The 22,700-nt window shown below is 45.2% G+C and overlaps 1 protein-coding gene across 2 annotated transcripts in view; it reads right to left on the bottom strand.

Annotated features, from left to right (window-relative positions):
- Positions 1-241: 241 nt before the first annotated feature.
- QPRT (quinolinate phosphoribosyltransferase) overlaps positions 242-22,700 on the bottom strand; it is a 28,660-nt gene continuing 6,201 nt past the window's right edge. For both annotated transcript variants that reach the window (XM_078652859.1, XM_078652860.1), the window contains exons 3-5: positions 7,915-8,471; positions 2,759-2,890; positions 242-2,515 (exon numbers count right to left, since the gene is read on the bottom strand). In XM_078652859.1, coding sequence (XP_078508985.1) covers positions 2,192-2,515; positions 2,759-2,890; positions 7,915-8,466 — 1,008 coding nt within the window. In that variant the 5' untranslated portion in view covers positions 8,467-8,471 and the 3' untranslated portion in view covers positions 242-2,191. The remainder of the gene's footprint in view (positions 2,516-2,758; positions 2,891-7,914; positions 8,472-22,700) is intronic.

Raw genomic sequence — 22,700 nt, 5'->3', positions numbered from 1 at the left:
TTAAAGTGATACAATGTATTTTTGTGGGGAACTGTTCACTGCTATGTAAATTCAACTGTTTTATCAGTAGTATAAGGACCTCCTGCACAACTTTTCTTAGCACTCTTTCTTCGATTCGTTTATAACAAAATTAAAAGTTCATAAAACATCTTTGTACATAAAGTGCAAAAATAAAAACAATTTCAAACTCTTAATGCTGAACAGTTACAACATTACAATCTTAATCCATTATACAATCATGTAGTTCATCTATTTCAGCATTTATTATGGCATTCTTTCGCCCTCCAGATGAACAATCTTTATATAAAGTTCCTAGTTCTCACAGAACACGGCAAACACTGATTTCGTGGTTGAGAACCGCTGTCTTAGAGCTACAAAGAAAACAAACAGAGACATAGATAGCATTCTATTACATCAAATATCCTTAGACGCCTACAATATTTACAGAATATAATATTTACTCTGTATTTTCTCTATCAGACATGTGTTGATAAATATTCAAAGCATCTAAAATATTCCCAAACTGTTCCATTCACATTTTGCACAAGTAATAGTACATTATGAGTGATTTTCATTCTATACATTTTAAACCCATAGCATAAGCATATTTGGCATGGATGAATTTAAAAGTCTTTGAGAGTTGATTGACCGAATTGTCTGAGGTTATATACAGCAACAGTGATAATCTCTCAATACTAAGCGTTTCTCCTCCTCCTACAACCTAGTTGTACATACTTATTACTTGCCAGTGTACTTTAGTTCTATTGTATTTAAACTCAATCAATTACTTTTTTTAATTGTGACTGCATGCCGTAGCTCCAAGTTTAATCTACATGCTATTGCTTTTTCTAAGGTTAACTTTTTGATATTCTTGAAAACTCCATTGACAAAAAATACGAGAATTTGCTTCTTTTTTTATTTTTAACCTCGCTATTATATAGCGTCAAGAGGAGGACAGACAGATCAACATCAATGCTGATAAATGCACCATTGGTTCTTAAGGGATTGTAAAAATGTGATTAGTTGTATGTTGCAACCAGCATCAACTAACTTAAAATCAAATCCTAATACTCTTGTTACTTTTGAATCAACAATGTAGAACATCTTTCCTTTTATCCTATAGCAAATATAGCTTCCTTTTCATTCTTCTTTGTAAGAAATTTCATTCTTAAAGGTATTAGCACTGAACTAGTTTCAGTAATCAGCTGCCTTTTCATATATTCGAAATACAGTAAAGAGAAACTATAAACCAAATTACAACTCTTTCAAAGACACAACATCTCCACACATCTAATATTTCACTGTCAGATATCAATCCTGCTGTCACACTTATTATTGCTAAATTACTAGATTGCAAAATACTATCATCCTATAAAATTCCCCAAATTAAGTCTGCTCTATGCTTAAAGAAAAATATGTATTCAATGTCTTACTTAGAATTATTATAACCAATATTCAATATACTACTTTGGTTGAAAACACTTCAATTCAAGCAGTCAATCAGTCTTCCTATTTGCAGCAATATCGAATTCTCCAAAGATTCACCTTGACCCAAGTTTCACAAACGTACAAGTCTTTTATATTAATCGCTGCATTCTTACAATTTCAACAAGTCTTCTACATGCAAACGGTTTCATCTTGCAAACCTGAACAAAATAAGATTTGCCCTCTAACACTAAAAAATGAAGACCAGTGGTTCCCTCTCGTGTATGGCATATCATCTTTGTTTTGTGGACTCTCTTTGGCAAATTTTTCTCTTGACACAGACGAAGTGACAACATACTTGCACTGGCACACTAGAATTTGACACTAAGGAAATCCGAGCATCATGTAAGGCAGAGAAATCATGAGCATATTTACTTGCCCACAGCAGTCCTCATACACTACTTGCCCAGTGTGTGGGTCATAACCACAGTGACTGCAAAGCACATCTTCCATACTGTAGAAATAGCCTTGTAAAATACTTAATTTAAAAGTTGAGTCCAACAAGGTCTCCCTCAAATTTTCAGGATGCTTAACTACAGATGTAAAATTAGACTTCAATAAACAGAAAAAACCTTAGAATTGATGTATAGAACTCCTAACAAACTATGATTTACAGAGAATATTTTAAAGTCAACATTCCAGTCGGAATTTCACATCTCCCATAAAACTTCAAATGCTTATTTTTCTAGATATCTATTGCAGGTCTCTAAAAAGCAAAGTTGCGTCTTTCTGGTGTCTCTGGAAGACTGGAAGGCGCTGTTGGTGAAGCTTCAGGTGCTGTCTCAGTCCCTCCGCCGACATGACCACTGTTGTTGTTATTCATGTTGCTAACTACCTCCTCTCTGTGGTTTCTGGTAATCTTCAGGGAGAAGTCCACAGCTTTGAAGGCCTGAGTGAGGGAGCCAAGCGACACCACATCCACATGGGGACCAAAGAACCGAGTTACATTCTCCTCTGTGATGCCACCGCTTGCCTCCACAGTGATCTGGGGGAACTCTGATTTTAGGGCTTCGGCGGCTGTATGTACTTCCTGCATGATTCATAACAGAAAAATAAGGAACTTAGGCACTCCCATACAAGGCGTTTTCATAGAGGTCAGCCAGCGCATATCTTGTATTTTCCACAGCTCAGCTGTTACACCTAAATGTGTCAGTTTAACCTGCAACCCAGACATTACAGCTGCACATTCCCCACTCGAAAATCAAGAACCCCGGGTCTGATGCTGTCATGCCAGATCTTACGCTTTGCCACACACCCTTTGTGCCTTACTCACCTGTGCTTTAAAGTTGTCCAACATCACGATGTCCGCCCCAGCCCGGGCTGCTTCTCTAGCTTCCTCCTGTGAGCGACACTCCACCTCGATTTTCAGGGAGAACCCTGCAACCATTCGGGCATCTTCAACAGCCTGTGGCAGAAACACAGAGGTCAGGGAGAGCCAGGGCCTGTACAGGGGAGTAAGGACCAGGGGCTGGTCAACCTGAGGGAGCAACTATTGGGGCCGGTAATGGAGATTTTTGGCATGAAGAGGGGACTGAGGTTTCAGAGAGTGACTAGAGAATACAAGTCATGAACTGGCCTTGTGTGAGAGAGGGGTCAGAAGAGGTAAAGAGCAAAGCTGGGTAACAGTCCTGAAACAGTGACAGGAGTCGGGAGCAGGGTTCTTCAATGCGGTGCCATTGCCCTTTTCTTGCTATACACAGGACTTTCCTTACCCATGCACCCTTACTCTGCTAGGAGGCAAGCAGATTCTAGAGGGGCGTTGTGTTGATGGAAGTGTACATAGCCCATCCATGTTCCAGACAACTGTTGCCCAAGCAAGAGGATCTGAAGCTATGTGACTCATCTGCTGCAAACAGTCAGTGGCAAGGTGCGTGTGGCTTAAAGCCAGAGTGCTGCGATATAAGCTACATAAGTTGAAGGAAGAAGACAGAGGGTTAACAATTGTCAAAAAGATCCAAATGCTTTAGTGTTCTAGGTCTCACATCAGGAATTTTCTGATAACATGAGACAAGTTCTGATCTTCTCCATTAGGCAGAAAAATGGGAGCTGAAGGGATGTGGCCAGGAAGATGAGTGATGTAGACATGCCTGGTTCTATAGAGCATACTCTTGGAATGGACAGCTTCGGATGCAGTTTGTGTTTCAGTCTACTATATAGTAGGGAACACAACGCCGGACGGAAAGACGCTAGACACAAAGATAACCTCCCTGGACATCACCCAAGCAATCAGGGCACTGGCGCGACGTAAAGCACCGGGAATAGACGGCTTTCCCCTCTAATACTATACCACCTTTTTGGGGTAGCTGTCTCCGCGCCTTGTGACCAAGTACAACGATGCACTAAAGAGAGGTGAACTCCCCAGTTCCCTCAGGGAATCTACCCTGGTAACCTTCCTCAAACCGAACAGAGATCCCACTCTCCAGTCCTTATACAGGCCCATAACTTTACTCAACGCGGACAGTAAAATTTTAGGGAAAAAACTGGCAGATCGATACATTCAGGTTCTCCCACAATTGATCCACTCAAACCAAAATGGCTTTCTCCCCAAATGCAACGTGTCACAGAACATACGTAGACTCTTCCATGTACAAGATAGAGCACAGGACCACTTCCCACAAGCCGCATGCCTCATTTTAGACCTTGAAAAGGCCTTCGATACACTCTCATGGCCATATCTATTCGCAACCCTCCGCAAAGTACGTATCGGCCCGACCTTATTGGCCCACACACAACTCCTCTATAAGGGCCTCACCACTAGGAAAGTGCATTTCAGCTCCGCTTCCGGTGGAGCGGGGAACGAGACACGGGTGCCCCTTGTCCCCCCTACTTTTCACCTTGGCAGTGGAACCGCTGGTCATTCGTTTGCGGCAGGAGGGCGACGCCTGGGGTATTCCAATTGCAGACACGGTCATTGTGTATCGTTATATGCCCATGATCTCTTGATCTATGTGCGGAATGTCACAAGCGATCTTACGCCAATATGGACAATATTGCATAACTTCGCAGAGGTCTCCGGACTTAAAGTGAATTGGGAAAAATCGACTATCTTTCCTCTCAGCCCTCACCTAGCTCCCTCGGAGATCATGATAGGACCCCAGACACTTGGTTGGAGTGCTGCGGCACCCAGATACCTGGGAGTGAGACTATACCACTCGCCTGAAAACCTCTACGAGGGGAACCACTGCAAAACATTAGCAGGGCTTCGAGCGGCAGTTACCTTCTGGAAGACTCTGCCCGTGGCTCCCATAGGGCGTGTAGACTTAGTGAAGATGATTATGGTGCCCAGACTACTCTACTCCTTTACCAATCTCCCGGTGATACCACGTCACTCCTTTTTTCAAAAACTAGACACTACTCACGACATTGATATGGGGAGGTGGTAGACATAGAGTAGCCTTACGAACCCTCTACTTACCTACAACACAAGGGGGTTTAGGGGCCCCCTCCTTCGTAGCTTATTTCTTGGTGGCACAGATTCAGTGGCTGACCCATTGGACAGCAGAACGCCACATAGAGGAGGCATTTACTAACAACGGTCGGATACTTCTCCCGGCCATCCGGAGACTGCTGATGCCAGGAACCAAACAGACGCGTACACACCCCATACAGGTGTCGATTGCCCGCAAATGCATGATGCGCATACACCCTATATCAAGGGGTCTACCCCTTTACTCCCCATTGCTCCTATTAGTGGGATTCCCACAGAAGGAGAACTATTACACATCTGGAGCCCTCCGGAAATGGACGGAGCACAAGGTGACGGAGATTGAGGCACTGTTTGAAAATGGGCAGCTGAAAACATATGCCCAAATGCGGGATAGCTACGATCCAACTCCGGGACAATTCCTGGTGCACAGACGATTAGTAGACAGTGCATGACAATGTTGGGATCTCACTGAGGGGGAACCACAGACATACCCAGTGCTACATACAATCCTACGTTTGGGCAGGGGCAGACACTTAGTCACTTCTCATTATAAGGCAATAAGGGAACTGATCACGGCCCCACTACTGACCCTACGCCAAAAATGGGAAGACGAGATAGGACGAGTGCTTAATGACCAAGAATGGGAAGAGGCTCTCGAGTACCCAAAGAAAGTTTCACGGAACGCGCGGTTCAAAAACATTCAATTCAATATTCTTCACCGCGCATGCTTAAAAGTAAAGTAAAGTAAAGTCCACATTTGTAAAGCGCACAATCACCCGTAAGGGTCTCTAGGCGCTGGGGGGCCGTCGGGAAGATTAAGCGAGCTATTGCCCAGAGTCACATGGTGCTGGGCTGACCTGCCGCCGGAGCCGGGGATCGAACCGTGGTCCCCAGATTCCAGCGTCAGTCGCCCTGGCCGCGGCGCCACACCTCTTCCACTTAACACCACATAAGCTCCACCGATTTTACCTTGACACACATTTGCATGCCCCAGATGCCAAACACCCGAAGCGAACTTCAAACACATGTTCTGGGACTGTCCCGTAATCCAGCCAAATTGGGGTAGGATACACGGGTTCCAGGGGCGACGGTCCAACTCATGCACATTACCTCATGGGAGGCATGTGCCCTGGATGTCTTCCGCAGGCCGAAGACAGAAAAGGTGCGGGGCAGGTTTGCATCCTTAGCCATACTCCTGGCAAAATTGGGAATAGCGATGTATTGGAGAGCACCGGCAGGACCCCCTGAGGCAGCCTGGAAAGGCGCCGTTAAAAAATGGGTGGCAGTGGAGGAAGCAACATTGAGAGATGAGGAGGTGAAGGGGATTCGAAACCATCCCATCTCTATGGAATGGGCACAACTCCTGTTCCAGTTCACACAAGAGACAACACAAGAAGACTCACTCAGGGCTACACCATCCCAATCCCAAACTCCACCCCTGTACTCGATAGTGCAAACAAGTGCCACTACCCAATAGCTGTATCAAATGAAAGGCCGATCATATAACAGGGTCCCACCACACTTGTACCCCGACTACTGATGGGAGATACAGCCCCCTTTGCACTTCCCTCTATCCCCGATTCTGATGCCGCAGATATTTCGTAGACAAACTGGAACCAACCACAAAACAGATACCTACCACAAAATATTTTTTTAGGCTCCCTGGACCCCCCCCCCCCCCCCCCACTCAGTTCACAGTTTAATGTTTACCCCCTGGCACCACAGAGTAGGCTCCTATATATTGGGAGCGCAACCATGGGCATTAATCAAAGAGGTACACCAGGATAGAGTGGGGCACTACATATCAACCCGCACCCTTGCACAAACCCACATATACAGGCACCTGGCATTAGTCAGCCTAACACATCTCACATCAGATCACTAGAGGGGTAATATCCAGGTCCAATTTGCTGTTTCTTACTTGAACTATGAGATGGTTACTCTATAATGTGCTTATATTGTCTGACTGCCTGTGTACACCTGACATCACGTCTTACTTGAAAATGTATAATGATGTACCATGGAAAAAAATTTAAACAAAAAAATAGTAGGGAACACAAAGTTGAGAATGGGCTAGAGGGAGAGCCCACGCGTAATGAAGGCTATACATAGGAAACAGAGCTCAGTAACGTGTGGAACGTGAGGGAAAACCTAATTTTGCCCATGGTCTTGGAATAGGCTTCTGATGGCTTACCATAGGGCACATTTTATCTACCCTGGAGTTCCTATTCGCATTGTGTTAACCACCAGCAAATTCCATGCAAGAATTCACAGTCGGTCTGCCCTGTAAAGATCAGCTGGGCTGAAAAACAGGTCTATAAGATGTGCACAACATCAGTAATGGGTCAGCTATCTCTACTGGCTCTCCAAGGGCAGTTTGCTGTCACCATGAGGAGGTCCTACTTTCACCCCCAAGGATGGCTCTGCTTTTACCAATAGGATAACTCTGTTGTAACCTTAAAATAGCTTTTCTGTAACAGTGAAGGAAGTCCCTTAACCCCATAGAGAACCATGCTCTAAACACAAAGACGGTTTTCCATAACCCCAAGGACAGCTCTGCCGTAACCAGAGGAATAAAATTCTTCCATAACACCAGAAATGACCCTACTGCTTGCCCATCAGCTAGGTCTGCAATGACTGCACAGAAAGCTGTGTCATCGTTCAGGGACCACTCTCCTCTAAGCCCAGGGATCCCAGCAGTGACCACTCAGTTGTCATCCCAAGATAGCCTTGCTGATGCAGGACAGATCACCGTGCTGTTTGCTGAGGGAGAGTTGTGGGCTACCGTGAACAGGTCTGCTGGCATTTGTTGTTACCCTGGGCTAGACAGGCTGTCACCCCCAAAAGAGTCACCCCCAAAAGACTGCTCTGCTGTGCCTTCGATGAACAGCTCTGCTGTTATCCTACAGGCAACAACTACTGTCAGAGCAGGGAAAGTTTCCTAGCACTGAATGTTTGTCTCCATCATCCATGGAGGTGATCTTCTCCCCCACTCCACATACCTGAGTGATGTTCCCAGCAGACCAGATGTGGTTGTCCTTTAACATGACGAGGCTGCTGAGGTCGTAGCGGTGAGTGGAACAGCCCCCCACCAGCATGGCATACTTCTCCACCAGTCTGAATCCAGGTGTTGTCTTTCGGGTGCCTGCAACCTGGCCATGCCACTTGGCAACCTTGGCCAGCCCTGTCACCTTTTGTGCAGAGGTGGCAATTCCACTGCAACGGGCCAGGCAGTTGAGTGCCACCCGCTCCCCCAGTAGCAAGTGGCGCACCTTTCCCCGGACTGAAGCCACCCGGGTTATGGGTTCAAGCCAGGTGCCGTCTGGGTGGGACCATTCCACTGTGCAGCCCAATTCATTGAAGATGGCATCAAAGAAAGGTGCCCCGGCAAGCACGCCTGGTGACTTGCAGAGCAGGACAGCAAGCTCCTCTCGCTCGCCCACCACAAAGCCACCATAGTCGAAGCCAGGAGTGTCCTCCTGTAACCAGTCACATGCAAGCTTCTTGAGCGTCACTGGATGAAGCAGATGACTGAAGTCGGGTCGAGTTGTCATGGCACCTGCAGTTGGACCAAAGGAGATTACATGTACAAGGAACCAAAGAGAATGTGCATCATCTTCAAACATCCATACAAGATAACTAGTGCTTCTAGATCACAATCACCCACAAGCACCCTACCACAATCCCCATTGCTGCTAAAGCATCGCCCAGAGACCCTTCTGCAGTCCTAAAGGATTCCCATGCGCTCTTATTAGTCCCTGTGCTGCAACATCTCTATCTCTGCCAGCACTCACATGGCATCCCGCAGAACATGCACCCCAACAGCTTCTGCTTAAGTCTGTGCTCCCAGAGACAGTTTGATGCTGGACTTTTAAAAAAAACTCCGAGCTCTCTGGTGCATGCTGAAGGCAAACCTTGTTGGATCGTGAGAGAACAAGACCCTGCCAACTTCTTAATCACAAACATACAAACTAACTTTACAGGACTAAACTTCTCCTGGGCTTCTCGTCACTACTTTAATCAATGACACAACTGAAGGGAAGTTAGAGGAAACAGTGGGAATAGGGTGTATCCTCACAAATCTCATTAATTCATACAAGGAACAACCCAGTTCAAAAGGAAGAACTTCATAGGATGCGAAAATTGTACATACTTCTGTTCTGAAATTTTTACATATTAGTGAGATAGCTACAAGGGTGTGATGTAGTGAAAAAAGCAAAAGTTAAGAGTGAAAAGGGCATCTTCTCAAAATGATTTGTTCTCAGGAAAAATATGGACTAAAGGCGTTCAGACTTGCACTGCAGTGGATTTGCTTGGCTGCGCTGCATGCCGCAGCGCAAGGAAAAGACTCAATGTTCTTTTTGGGTCACAGCAGCACAGGGCATGCTGCAATCCTCTTCTTGTTGTTTTTGCATTTGTCACCCGAGTGGGATGGGTATGCTCAGACGTGAGTCTCATGCTCTCCACACCACTGGAGTCAAGCTATCCAGGCTGATGAAGGCTGATAGCCAGAAACCGGTCCTTGGATGCTTGATTCCGGTCCAGGAAATACATGGCTTGGCAGTTTGGGCTGGACTGTTCCCATGAGGCACAGGGTCAAGGCTGATTTGCATATGGCCATGCCTGACCTGGGGTGGTGTGGAGTGCAAAAAAACGATGGATTTAGGCCCAGATCTCTGTACTGGGGTGAATGTATGACATTGTTCTGCATTCTGTCCATCAATTGTTGTTTTTGCAATCCTCTTCTTGGCCACAGTGGCACAGGCCAAGCCATATTTCCTGTCTGGAACCTTGAACTGGAGTGTCCGCTACCCGAACACACCTTGGCATTGAGTTCTCTCTCTTCTGTCCTCTTCCTCAGGCAGACTCCACCAGCAAAGCGGTCTTACTGCACCTCACTCTGGACTTTCTGCACTGGGCGGTCATCGTCTACACTGAAGAGTGATCATCGCTGAAGAGTGATCATCGAAAAGCAAAAAGGTGGTCTCAACTAAAGGGTCCCTTTAACCCTAAACCACAGAGACCACAGTACAACCATTCTCTCACACCACCTATCTAATGGCACTGCTACTGGAAGACTAATCAGCAGCTCCTCTCCGCAAAAGGCCTGATTGAATTTCTAGCCTAGGCTCCTCTCTCTCCCCTTCAGTGTACAGGTCTCCTCCCACCAGTTCGCCCCACTAATTAAAAGGCTCCAAAGTGGGAAAATGTAATGGTAATAAAGTTAATAAATCACCATTTTATTATTCACTACACTGGAGATGAGCGTAAGGTGGGGCCATTGCTGCTGAGTGGGAGCAGCAGGGAGGAGAGGTGGGCACTTTAGTTTAAAGTGCGCATGTCACTTTGGTTTGGCTGTCTTGCGATGGCCAGCCTGACATACACACTTTAAGGATCTCCAATCTGAGCTGGGTGGAAAGCACTCACAGGCCTCTAGTGCAAGAAGGAGTGTGGAGCCAGAATGCTCCAACTAATCCTCGTGCTTCTTTCATGCTACTTAGCAGCATGTGAGCAGCATCTGGAGTGGTTAGCGTCCTGGCTTCGAAACCTTGTGCTCCTCGACAGACTGAAGAGTAGAGAGGAGGACAGGAGGAGTAGGAGAGCCAGTGAGTAAGTATATGTTTCATTTTTAATGTCGGACCCACTTACAGGCACTGTAAGAAACTCACACTTCATTCAGCCTCAACTCCAGAGCTCTCAGTTGTGATCCGTTATAAACACCGTTTATAACAAGCCATGACTGAGAGCTTTGCCGTTGACTCTAAAGGCATTCTCAACGTGTCAGTGTGTCAAAATGACTAATTTGTTTGACACCAGCAGCCACTGGCCACAAAAGTCAATAATAAACTTTCACCGTCTGTGAAAACAACTTCACCTCCATCTTGTACACAAAACCAGGCTTGGGGCATCCTAAAACGGATCCCACAAGTCTCCATTACTCTTGTTCACTCAGACATGAAATGCAGGTACCATGCAGGCCACATGCACGCTTACGCAGAACATACACTTGGGATAGTAGCACTAGGATCTGAGTTAGCACAGTACCAGCACTTTACAGAAGTGGGCCAGTAAGTCTACACTTCAGTGACACAGATAAAAGGCCTTGCCACAACTATCGATTCACAAAACACGAACGCTGCAAACACCACTCTATGTACTAAATCAAAGAAAGGGTTGGTAGTCCATGGTCAGGGCGATGAGGGACGCTTGGTGCACACCTCCAGGACTGATCAGGATCTCACACATCAAGAAGCAAGTCTAGGCCTCAACACACATAGCAGACTGTTGTAGGTCTAGAGTCAAGAATCAAAAACCACCGTAACAAGGGAGGGGACATTCCAATCCCAACACAGTGCCACCCCCGTCTATGAAAGTGAGAGAGGATGAGATGCTCCCTACACATCAAGACTGGCTAACTGATGTGTGAAGGAGTATAAAGGCGACTGAGACAATCATGGTTTGTCTAGAGTGACTGACGCCCAGTTGAAGCCAAGAGGTACTTTGGTTATCCCTTCACTCACAAATATAGAGTTGAAGCTGTAGCGCCATACCACAACTCCAATGTTGTTAGCTTATAGTGATGATAACATTAGGTTTACCGGCCAGTCAGGAGGCAAACGACGGCAGGAAAGCTACAGAAATGTGAACAGTAAGGATGGCAGATCCAGAACTTTGCCTCCCACCCATGCAACCACCTGAGAAGCACCAGTGGGGCACTCAATTGTGCCAGTACCACCTTTAACTAATCCTGTTTTCCTGAGCCGGACAGTGAGCCCATTGACCAGGGATAAATGATGCATTTCCTAGTCTGATGTATCAGTGATTCAGGTCTACCACAAAGGAGTGGTGTTGAAACAAGTCAATGAATATGGAACACTGGTCCCTCTCCATGGTGTGGGTGTTTTTGATTGGGCATGCTGAAGTGTTGCTTGGAGGCGAGCACCGGTATGTTCAAGTTGAATGTATGTAGCCCGAGTCCGCTCAGTGACGTGTCAGAACATACTACTGGAAATATATTTTACATGGACTCAGTTATACTTGCATATATCATCTGTATTGGTAGTTGAATGATTAAACCATCTACCCTCGCAGAGGTTCGGTCAGACATCCGTCTTCTTAATGGTACTATCCGCAAACCTTGGCCTAAAGCTTTGTCCTAGGGAATGGGGTGTAAAAGCTGTAGAAGTGTTTGTTTGCACCACTAGGGTTCAATTATTCTGGATTGGCACTTTCTGTCACGTTTTGATGCTTGGGAGTGCTACTGAAAGTCTTAAATGGGGTGAAGCTTACAATAGGCCAGATTTCACCTCCCCTGTCCCCCACCCCCACCCCCCATTTGATTTTTCTGATTTGGACCCTCGCAAAACACGCTTTAAGTTGAAGAGATGGCAATTCATAATAAGTACAGCAAAGCAGCTCTTTCTCCACGAAGTGCTGTAAACAGATCACCTAGTTGGCAGATGATTCATTTTAAGAGTACAACACTGAGTATCCGGGGTGATGCCAACCAGTCACTGAACTGAATTCCAAGGATTCTCCGAAGATCGAGACCGTGTACCACACAATGACTTCTGCATGTTACTACACCTCTGACTGATTAGAGAGATCCGTTTGCCTGTAGGAACCCTTGCTCACCATGGCATAGCATAGCAGCCCTTTTGCAGCCTTCTATCCGAGGAGGCAATGCGGAGCCTGGCCTAACTATAGAAGTAAAGAAAAGGCTCTGTATGGAATATCGTAGGAAACCTAAGTGAATGCAGAAACCCTTTGTCCAAAAAACCAATATTAAGTTGGCATTGGAAAATTTAATTCAGATGCATTTCATCTTTTGATGTCAAGCCACTTTTGTTTTAAAATACACATTATAATCACCTGTGGTTTGACCGCTTGGCAGCTTCGAATTTCCTATAATTACAGGGCCTCTTATCCGTTACATCCTTGGAAAAGGTCACCCATTCCGAAAAGGCCTCCCAACTTGAAACGCGGAACGGAGCTGTTTTCCTTACCCAGCTGAGGATAGCTTGCGACACTGAATGCCTGCTACTGCTTCTCTGCCCCCTGTTCCCAGCCAAAGAAGAACTGCTGCCCAAGGCTCAGGTAAACATCTGCCCTCCTGTCATAATCAACATGGAGCTCAGCTAAGCTATGCCACACCCTGAGCAAGAAGGGCCACAGTAAAACCAGTCAGTGCACTATCCATGGACGAGCGTCGGGCGCTGTCCCTGGCTAACACCACCGTCTCAACTGCCTCATCCGAAGGTACGACAGCAAGCACCCAAAGGCGAGATGAATCTCCATAGCAGCAGCACGAACGCTGCACCACACACTATGTCATGGGGCATCCCTTGCAAATCTGCCCACTATTCCCGTTACCAGGGCTCCCTGTGGACTAGGGGATCTACTGCGGAAGAGAGAGTCAGAACCAGCACAGCTTCAGCTGTATTGCATTATTTCAACAACTGCAAACTCAATGTATTCATAAAGTAGTAGCAGTAAGGAACATGCATTGACATAGCCAATAGGTCTCGCCTTTGGGACCTTATAAGTGTTTAGCCATGCAACACGATGTTGTTGCACCAATTGGCTATGCTAATGCTTGTTTAAACTGCCTTGCATTTTAAAGGATTCCATTTTTTTTCAGCAAAAAAGTACTGCATTTTGGTGTGTTTAATTTCGCACTGCATTCCGCCTTTTTCCTTCATGCATGGTATCTCTGAGTTGAAACAGCAATACACCAAGGACTTAAGTTGTTGGCGGAGCAGGACGCAGGGAGACCGTGTGACCATGCATTTTAACAAATAAAATGCCCTCTGCCATACAAAACCACATTAAGTATGGAGAAAGCACCTTCACAAGCGAACTGGCTATTCCAAATCACTGACTGGTGCAGGGAACAGTGATGTTACTGGTGACGTAATTCTCTTATTAAAAAAGCAATTACATTCTCCTGTGTATTATAAATGTCACTGAGTCCCGAGCTAAGGATAGCGGAGGCATGGGGCTTGACATGGGTTTCTCAGAGTCTGCAGAAGGCAGGTTTGTCCATGGGTTGTGACGGTTCATCGAGATACATAAAGTCCGTGTAGCAAAAATCTAGTCTTCATTTCTTTTCAAGGTTATTGGTACAGCGAAAAAGTATGAAGACATTGTTGGCTGGGGGGTTGGAGGAAATGAAGGGGATGCGCGCAAGCAAATGAGGCAAAAGGAACGAGGAAAGGACAGAGGAAGTTAGGGAATGTTTAAGAGGAAAGGGAACGTGTCATTCAGAGGGAGGGAGGGGGAGAACGATAACAATTGAAGGTGGTGAGTGAGAGGGGTAAAACAGGGGGAATTTGATAATAACGCAGTTTACATAGAGTTCACCCCGTGCACAGCGTGAGTTACACATCACAAGACAGGGGCAGCTACAAGCGGGGAGAGCTCTTCGAGGTTTTCACTCTTCTGCTCGAAATTCCCAAGCTATGTATGTGCCTATTGAGCACCAATGTTCTCCATGGTCGTTTACCTACAAGGAATGCGCTTGCAGGGAGGAAGTATCTAAAAGACATTTATATAACATGCACTACAATGAACAGCTTTATTGGCTGCTCAACTTCCAATCACTGAGGAAATTTAACAAGCATTGGCCGCGCAGCTGTGACAGTAACGCGGCCGTGAAAGCAAAAGTGATAGCAGGGACGCTCTCTGTGGTGGGGGAGGGGCAGAGCGAGGCACTTGGGAGAGCAAGGCTTACTGAGCCATGAAAGTCACATGAACGATCGTGAACGCAAGCTTGAGGCCAGTAAGAGATTGTGGTAGCACTTTGAAAAGCCACTAACTAAATGTCTAGCCAGACCAGCGCATGCGCTGGCTCTAGCGAGACCTAAAAAACTGTGTGGGTTCAGACACTAGCAAATACTCAACAGAAAAGCATGGAGGGGAGGCTTAAGGAACGCAGGCTGGAAATTCCCGAAAACACACTAAAGGGGATGCCTGGAATGGTTGGAAATAGTCTTAACTACTGACACTCGCTCTAGGTAGCATTTCAACCCAACATACATTTCACACACTATCCCACTCTTGACAGAGGTCCCCCTCATGGGAATTTATTTATTTATTTATTTTTTGACACTTGTAAAGCGCAACATATACCCGAAGGTGTCTTGGCGCTGATTAATTTGCCAGCTAGGTGTTATTAAGCTAGTTGCTCTGACCTCATGCTCCATACCATGAAATTTATTTATTGAACAACCAGGTTTTCCGTTTTTTGCGAAATTGGAGCAATGTGGGACATGATCTGATGTCCTGAGGCAGAGTATTCCAGAGTTTGGAAGCGGCTACCAAAAAACGTCGATCTCCCCACATGACTGTCCTGGTACGAGGCACCGATAGTTGGTTGCTGTTGGCGGAACGTAGCTGACGTGTTGGTTGGTAAGGACGCAGATGGTCTATTAAGAACTGCAAGCCCTGTTTATTTAGTGCTTTGTAAACTATGCACTGTGATTTAAATCTGGCTCTGTTCTGAATCGTCAGCCAGTGTAGTTTTATTATTGCGTCTGAGAGAGGTGCAAACTTAGGGATTCCAAGGAGCAGGCGAGCTGCCGCATTTTGTATGGTCTGTAATTTTTTTATAACTCTGACTTGTGAGTTAATGAAGAGCCCATTACAATAGTCCAATGATGTCAGGACTAGTGAGCTCACCAGTGTTTTAATGGCAGTTGTTGGGAGGTAAGGGCTTATTTTCCGAATCATGCGTAGTTTGTGGTGGGCTGTAGAAGCCACTTTAATGGCATGATCCATGAAGTTTAAACGATCATCAAAGATTACTCCTAGGTTTCTTACTTTGGTCACCGGTTTAGGAGGGGCACCGAATGTTTGGGGCCACCAAGAGGAGGGCCAATCCGGTGAAAGTTGTCCAAAGATCATTACCTCGGTTTTTTCTGAGTTGAGTTTTAGGCAATTTACGGCCATCCACTCACCTATCTCAGTCAGTCCTCTCTGAAATCGTTTGGCGACCTCTTCTCCGTCGCCTCTTATTGCCATAACCAATTGAGTGTCGTCCGCGTAGGAAGTTAGGCTCATCCCATGTGCCTTGATGACTTTGGCCAGGTCCGACACATAGATATTAAAAAGTGTCGGACTTAGGGATGAGCCTTGAGGTACACCACACGGCTGTGACAATTTGACAGATTGGTAGGGGCCAAGAGTGACGGCCTGCGTTCTCTCAGTGAGAAATGAGGCGAGGAGATCTCTTGCCGTGGAGGAGATGCCCATCGTCCCGACACGGTCGACCAAAATGCTATGGTCGACCGTGTCGAAGGCCGCTGAAAGGTCCAGCAATACCAGAACTGCTGTCCCGCCCTGATCTCTTATTAGTCTAACATCATCTGATGCTTTGATGAGGGCGGTTTCGGTCCCATGGTATTTCCGAAAACCGTACTGGGTGTCATCTAGCATTTTGTGTGTCTCTATATACTCAGATAGTTGTATGTTGGTTGGTTGATGGTTCAGTCTGAACTGCTAGGCGAGCGAGGCTCCTTCCACAAGCGTACACAAGCAACCCCAGACCATGTTAGGTCTTGTCAGTAAACTATAACTTGGTAGACCTCCGGCAACAGTAACCACAGGGAATACAGTTTTGTAAATACCATCACAGAAGAGTTAAAAGATGGCATCAGAAGTGGATGCCATAACAGTGATACACAGTCTGCCGGTAATGCTGGTCAAGATTTTTTTTTATTTTTAACTGTGCTGCTTCAAAAGGTTGAAGTATGTCAGTTCACTGAGCATGTACCCTCTCACTGAATCGGCTATCAGAAGAAACGCCTGGCTGACAAACAGGCAGTGACTGAGACGCCTTTATGTTTAAGTTTAGTAGAACAAAGTGCTTTAACTTCAAACGAGCACACAATGCCGAAGCCTTCCACAAAAGCCAGCACCCTTAATGATGTAGCTTTCTAGGTGTCTGTTTAACAGAAAGTTTAGTAGCTAGATTACTGTCCATTTAAACATTCGGCAAAGAACTTAAAAACATGCCATATATATTAAAAAGATTATAACGCCCATAACTGAAACAGTAGATCATCTCATGCCTACTACATTAGACTTTAAAATAAAAAGACAGCCAAGAGATGCTACATCAGGATGTTGCAAGCCCATCAATATTGAAAAGCATTCAAGCCAGACATAACGCCATCATTTTCCTACAAAGTGTGAAAATACAAGGTGGAGAGTTTCTGAAAATGTGCCCACTACTCAAGCAAATGACCTAGATGATTGGGAATTATGAACAATTACAAACCTCCCTATATACCCAAGTAACTTTCGAGAACTTGCAAGTCTGTGAAGCACAAGGTCCAAACTAAGGGCTTATTCTCAAAGGTATATTGGGGTGCAAACTAAAGTTTCTGTCTGCATTTACCTCGGTTATGCCTTCCAGCAACGGACAAAGGGATTTCTGGCAGGTGTAAGCCCGTTTAGAGGTACATAGATCTCCATACCCTGTAGATCCCACTCAAGGGGTGGAATTGAGGGCGCTCCAGGGCATGGCTAGCTTTGCCAGTTTCTGAATGCGAACAAACAGGTATGTTTGTGGGCACCCACAAGCTGCTATCGCTACTCTTTACAGATAGAGTTGTATATGTTCTTCAACCTACTGATGGAGCCAGTACTGTTTCCAGTCTAGGAAGGGACATCAATAACCCCCCCCCCTCCACATTTGGTGACAGTGTACATGAAGTGGGTTTCTCCACTGGGAAAATATGTTTTCTAGTGGAATGCCACTGACCCATTACAAACCAAAAAATTGCATTAGCGAATCCATTCGCCCGGAGGAAAGTTCTCCACCAGGAAGAACTCCATACAGAAGGAATGCGTTCCCACCAATCAAATCACAGATTCCCAATGAATTAGTATGAAAACGAAGCAAAGCGCAGCCTTTTATGTGGATTCATTGAGGAGATTACAAATTTAAAAAAAAATTATAGATAGATTGAGCAGCTACTTTTGGACATAGATTTAATAAAAATCAGAGTGTAATTTTAGTATTTTATTCTGTTTAGGCCAAATTTAACAATAAGCGACAATATTTTATCCAGTAGAAAAGCAAGATAGTTTTCCAAATATTCATTCATTTTCACAGCTGCGTGACTGAAAGGTTCATAGCAGCAACAGATAACGAGACAAAAGTCACAGTTTCCAAACAGCACATAAAATAAGTGTTTCTTGGCTACTGTCCATTGCGATCTACTTTTCAACATAGCCTTTAAACAAAACCCGCAAATAAAGGTTTAGCTTCTTTCAGAAAATTATTTCTGAATTTCAGTCTAATTAAATCTGTCTCAAATGTAAGACCTTGTATAAGGAGTTCCACTCGAATGCCCTCGATGCTAAACGAGGAAGAGAGTACAACTTTTGAGAAACATATCCACTCGAGTTGCTTGAATTTTGGTAACTGCTCTAAAACCAAAGCAAAGGAGCCATACAAAGGAATAAGATTTTTTTCCGCCTGTAAACTGAGTAATGGCATGAGGGGGAACACCCCATATACCCAACTAAATCGCCATAAACCATTAGTGGAACTAATAGCACTGTGTGCCGTCAAATCCCTAAAAATACTTTGAGCCCGGTTTATTTGTGAGCACCACGTTCGGGCATTTGTACCATCCCAGTACAGAAAGCTTAGAATTACCCAACAACTGGTACCTCCAAATACCAAAATATGAGTTTTTGGGTACAATTTCTTAAACAATTAACTTCACAACAATTCCCAAGTAAATTATGCTGCTGCTGCAGATCGACAGCTTTTTGGTTTAATAACAGCACATAATCTGTGTATAACAAAAATATTAAGTGCAATACAACACCTTTGCGAGAAATCCCTTACAACCCATTAAGAAACAAAGCAAAGAGAAAAGAAGAGGTGCAAGGACGCAGTCTTGCTTTAATCAGTGCCTAATGAGGACGTTCGCTGTCATAAACCATTATTTGTCTACCAGAAACTTAGCCCAGGAGGACATAGGAAGAGCCTTTTGAAAGATAAAAGTGATTGAGAGATACTCAAGTTAAGCAACTTTATACACAAAAGATACAACTCCACTCTGTCAGATACCACATGGAATTTGGTAAAACAAGCTAACACACAGCCCTCAATAAACAACATTTGCACAACACTCCTTAGGGCGAGTACCTAGTGAGAAAGTCCTATTCTGTGATGGAACCAGGCCTATTTGGGAGGAATACGTCCTTCTGCATTACACTGAAACAATAACATCACAAAGATCTTCAAAACAGTGTCCAAGAGGAAGATTAAACTGTCATACGGTTCATACTTTCTCAGTAAAACTGTGCTTGTTGGACAACATAAACGAGATTGAGTCCACGCACAATCAATCAATCATGGATTTGTGAAGCACGCTACTCACCAGTGCGGGTCTCAAGGCGCTGGGAGTGGGCGGGGGGGTGGGGGGGTCGTGCAGCTCCGGCTCATCCAAAGAGCCAGGTCTTGAGGCTCTTCCTGAAGGTATGCAGAGTGGGGCAACGTCTGATGTTGAGCGGGAGTTCGTTCCAGGCATTTGCCCCAATGTAGGAGTTCGCTTTTCCACCCGCTCTACAGATATAGGGGGTTTCGGCAAGGGCGAGGTCGGCGGATCGGAGGCTTCTCTTGGTTGCGTGGAAGGAGACTTTCATTGAGGTATTGGGGTCTGGTGTTGTGGAGGGATTTGTAGCCGTGAGTGAGTAGCTTGAAGGTTACTCTATTCCCGAAGGGGAGCCAGTGGAGGTCTCTTACGTGCTGGTGATGTGGTCATGTCGTGGGATGCCGAGGAAGCGTCTGGCAGCGGTGTCTGGATGGTGGGGGGTGTTTCCGTAGTCCAATCTGCTGGTTATGAGTGCGTGGGTGACAGTCTTTCTGAGTTTGGGGGGATCCATTTGAAGGTCTTGCGGAGGGTATGGAGGGTGTTTAAGAACGTGGAGATGACGACATTGATCTCTCGGGTCATGGTGAGAGAGGAGTTGAATATGATGCCGAGGTTGCAGGCATGGTCTGTGGGTGTGATGGGGGTTACCGAGGGCGGTGGGCCACCAGGTGTTGACGCATGGGGAGGGTCCGAGGACGAGGACTTCCGTCTTCTCGAAGTTCAGCTTCAGGCAGCTGCTGCTCATCCAGGATGCAACGTCTTTCATTACTTCTTGGAAGCTGAGTCTGGTGATGTCGGGTTCCTTTGTGAGGGACAGGATCAGATGGGTGTCGTCGGCGAAGGATACAATGCTGAGTCCATGCTGTCTGATGATGGCGGCAAGGGGGGCTATGTAGATGTTGAAGAGCGTGGGGCTGAGCGATGAACCACGGGCACACAATCAGGATATGTCGGCCTTAGTCCTGCTAGCTCACAGAGCACCATCTGTACCCCTCCCCTAGCAAGCTAACAGATAGTACGTGAAACTTAAGAACATGACAACCCTGACTCACCATGGAAATCATGAAAACGGGTCTAGAGCCCTTTCCTTTGTTAACTCATGCATGCCCAAAGGGAGGCACAAGAATTACTCAAATTGGGATTTCAAATATTAATTGAAACAATAAGATTCTTGAATAAAATATGTGCGTTGCACTTATCAATGGGAAGAAACAGAACACAGTAATCAGCATCAATCACAAGAATGGTAAAGAAAATTAACTAGTTCGCCATTGCGCTGGTACGTAGAACATATGCTTGCATATAAGTGTACAGTTATAGTTATGCTCCTACCTAGCGCTCCCTTTCCTAGAGTGTCTAGGGTGGGTAAATCTGCCAGAATCCCTGTAGGGTGATCTAACTCCCCAGTAACTGTGGTATGTTTCACCCGGGAGCTTGTCATGGTGTAGAGGTGGGAACCATCCCTCGTAGGAGGTAAACCGGATTCAGCTGGGCTAGAAAACTGGCATAGGGCGACCTCGACAGTGTCAGCGAAATGTTCCTCTAACTAAACAAATGAGTGACGTTGTTCATATAAATTACCTTCACCCATGTTGCCATGCCAAAATCCCAGTCAGGCTGTCATTATTGATTCTATCTTGACAAAGCTGTCTGAGCAAACAACAACATTTTGCACAGGGAACTTTAGCTGTCATACATAATATTCAATGCACTGATAATATGCCTACAAAGATGTGTTAATGTAAGCAAAGTTATTTCATGGATGGAACATTATCCATACAACCAAGCAAACAAGTGTGTGTTAAATGTCAACGTTCAAGAAAAGGTGTCAACTCTAAACATGAACATGAAAAAGGGCGGTGTTTTCACCAGGGCCTAATGTGACCACATAACAAAACAATATGAGCACGGGCCACCTCTACCACTATTTTAGGTCTTGACGGACAGCGTCAGTTGCCAAAGACCTATTGTGGGTTACTAGGAAATTACAGGGGCTTACCGCCCACCCTTTGCTTATCACTGGTTAGCTTATCACTTTCATTTGCTTGCTTCTTATTAAATGGCTTTCCTAGTCCCACCTTGACCATCTTGTGCTTGTCCCTCCCCCAGAGCAATGACTTCTTTCCATCTCTATGACTGGATGGCTTCTATCCTTCCACTGCTCATTTTTAATGATCTTTTTCTATTTCTTTAAATGCTCGATATGAGTCCCCTCACACTTTGTGTTATTCCCACCCTCTGGTGCCCCCCCCTCTTTCTATTGCTGTTGCTTTTGTGTACTGCTTGCTCTCACGCTTCCCCCCTGCCCAGTGTTTTCCCCTCATTCTTCAACCAATGATCCTTTTTTCAGTATGCACTTCTTCTCCAGCTCTCCATGTTGCTTTCTCCCACATCCGCAGCCTTTCACCTCCATGCTACTACCTGCTACCTCCACTTTTCCCAACCTTAACCTCCACACCCCTGTGGTATTTTTTTTTGTACTTTCATGCAAAAAATAAATGTTTCCCAATCCAAGTGGTGTCCACCATATTGGATCAGTAATTAAAAAATTAAAGCAAATGGCACTCACGACATTCCACTGACACGTGCATCAGTGAAATGAAAAGACTACTATCAGCAGTCACACCATTGCAAGTTTTTTTATTTATCACGATGCTGAACATAGTCAGGAAAAAACCCCACCCAGATACTATAGAGCATCACCAGACTGCATTGGCAAACCCAGTATGTCCCAAAGGCAATACCTACTGGTTTTGCCAATGCTGGTTATGAATAGGTTTACTATAAGCCCCTAACTAAAAGAAACTTCTCCACAGCATGCCACATGCTTGAACAGCAGAATATAAAGGGTGCTTAAAAATTCTGGAAAGTTTTCAATGACTAAGTCTGGAAAACCACCTGGGCAAGGCACTCTAATGTTCTTCAATACATTGATGATCTGAATCAAATTAACAGCAGTGTTTGGTTACTTTTAAAATTAAATTTCACCTCATCAAACTTTAACTTCAACATATTCAGGGGTAGGAGCCCGATAACGTTTGATAAGAAATGTGCAACAATTTAGCTCAGAAATGTGCTTATTGGGCCCATGGCTAATTTAAACAGCACCCATAGCAACTAGAGACTACGATAAATTAGTGTGCTTTGAGGTAACTGGACTTTCTATTAATATACATACTTTAGGCTTGCTTGCCTTTTTTCCCGCTTGAGTAGCACCATATATTTTTTAAGGTTTTAACGTGCCATTCTTACAGGGGCATGGTTAATAAGGAATTTCCCATGGTCCTGGTGTAAACTGTTACCAATCTGTGAACACTTCTGATCAAAGTAAATATCCCCCTTGTTTTTTTTTGTTTTTTTTATTTCAAAAGATTTTATTAGAGAATTTTTTT

Source organism: Lissotriton helveticus, chromosome 7 (genome assembly GCF_964261635.1).
Source record: "Lissotriton helveticus chromosome 7, aLisHel1.1, whole genome shotgun sequence".
NCBI classification, from domain to species: Eukaryota; Metazoa; Chordata; class Amphibia; order Caudata; family Salamandridae; genus Lissotriton; species Lissotriton helveticus.
This window is presented reverse-complemented; position numbering and strand designations above follow the sequence as displayed.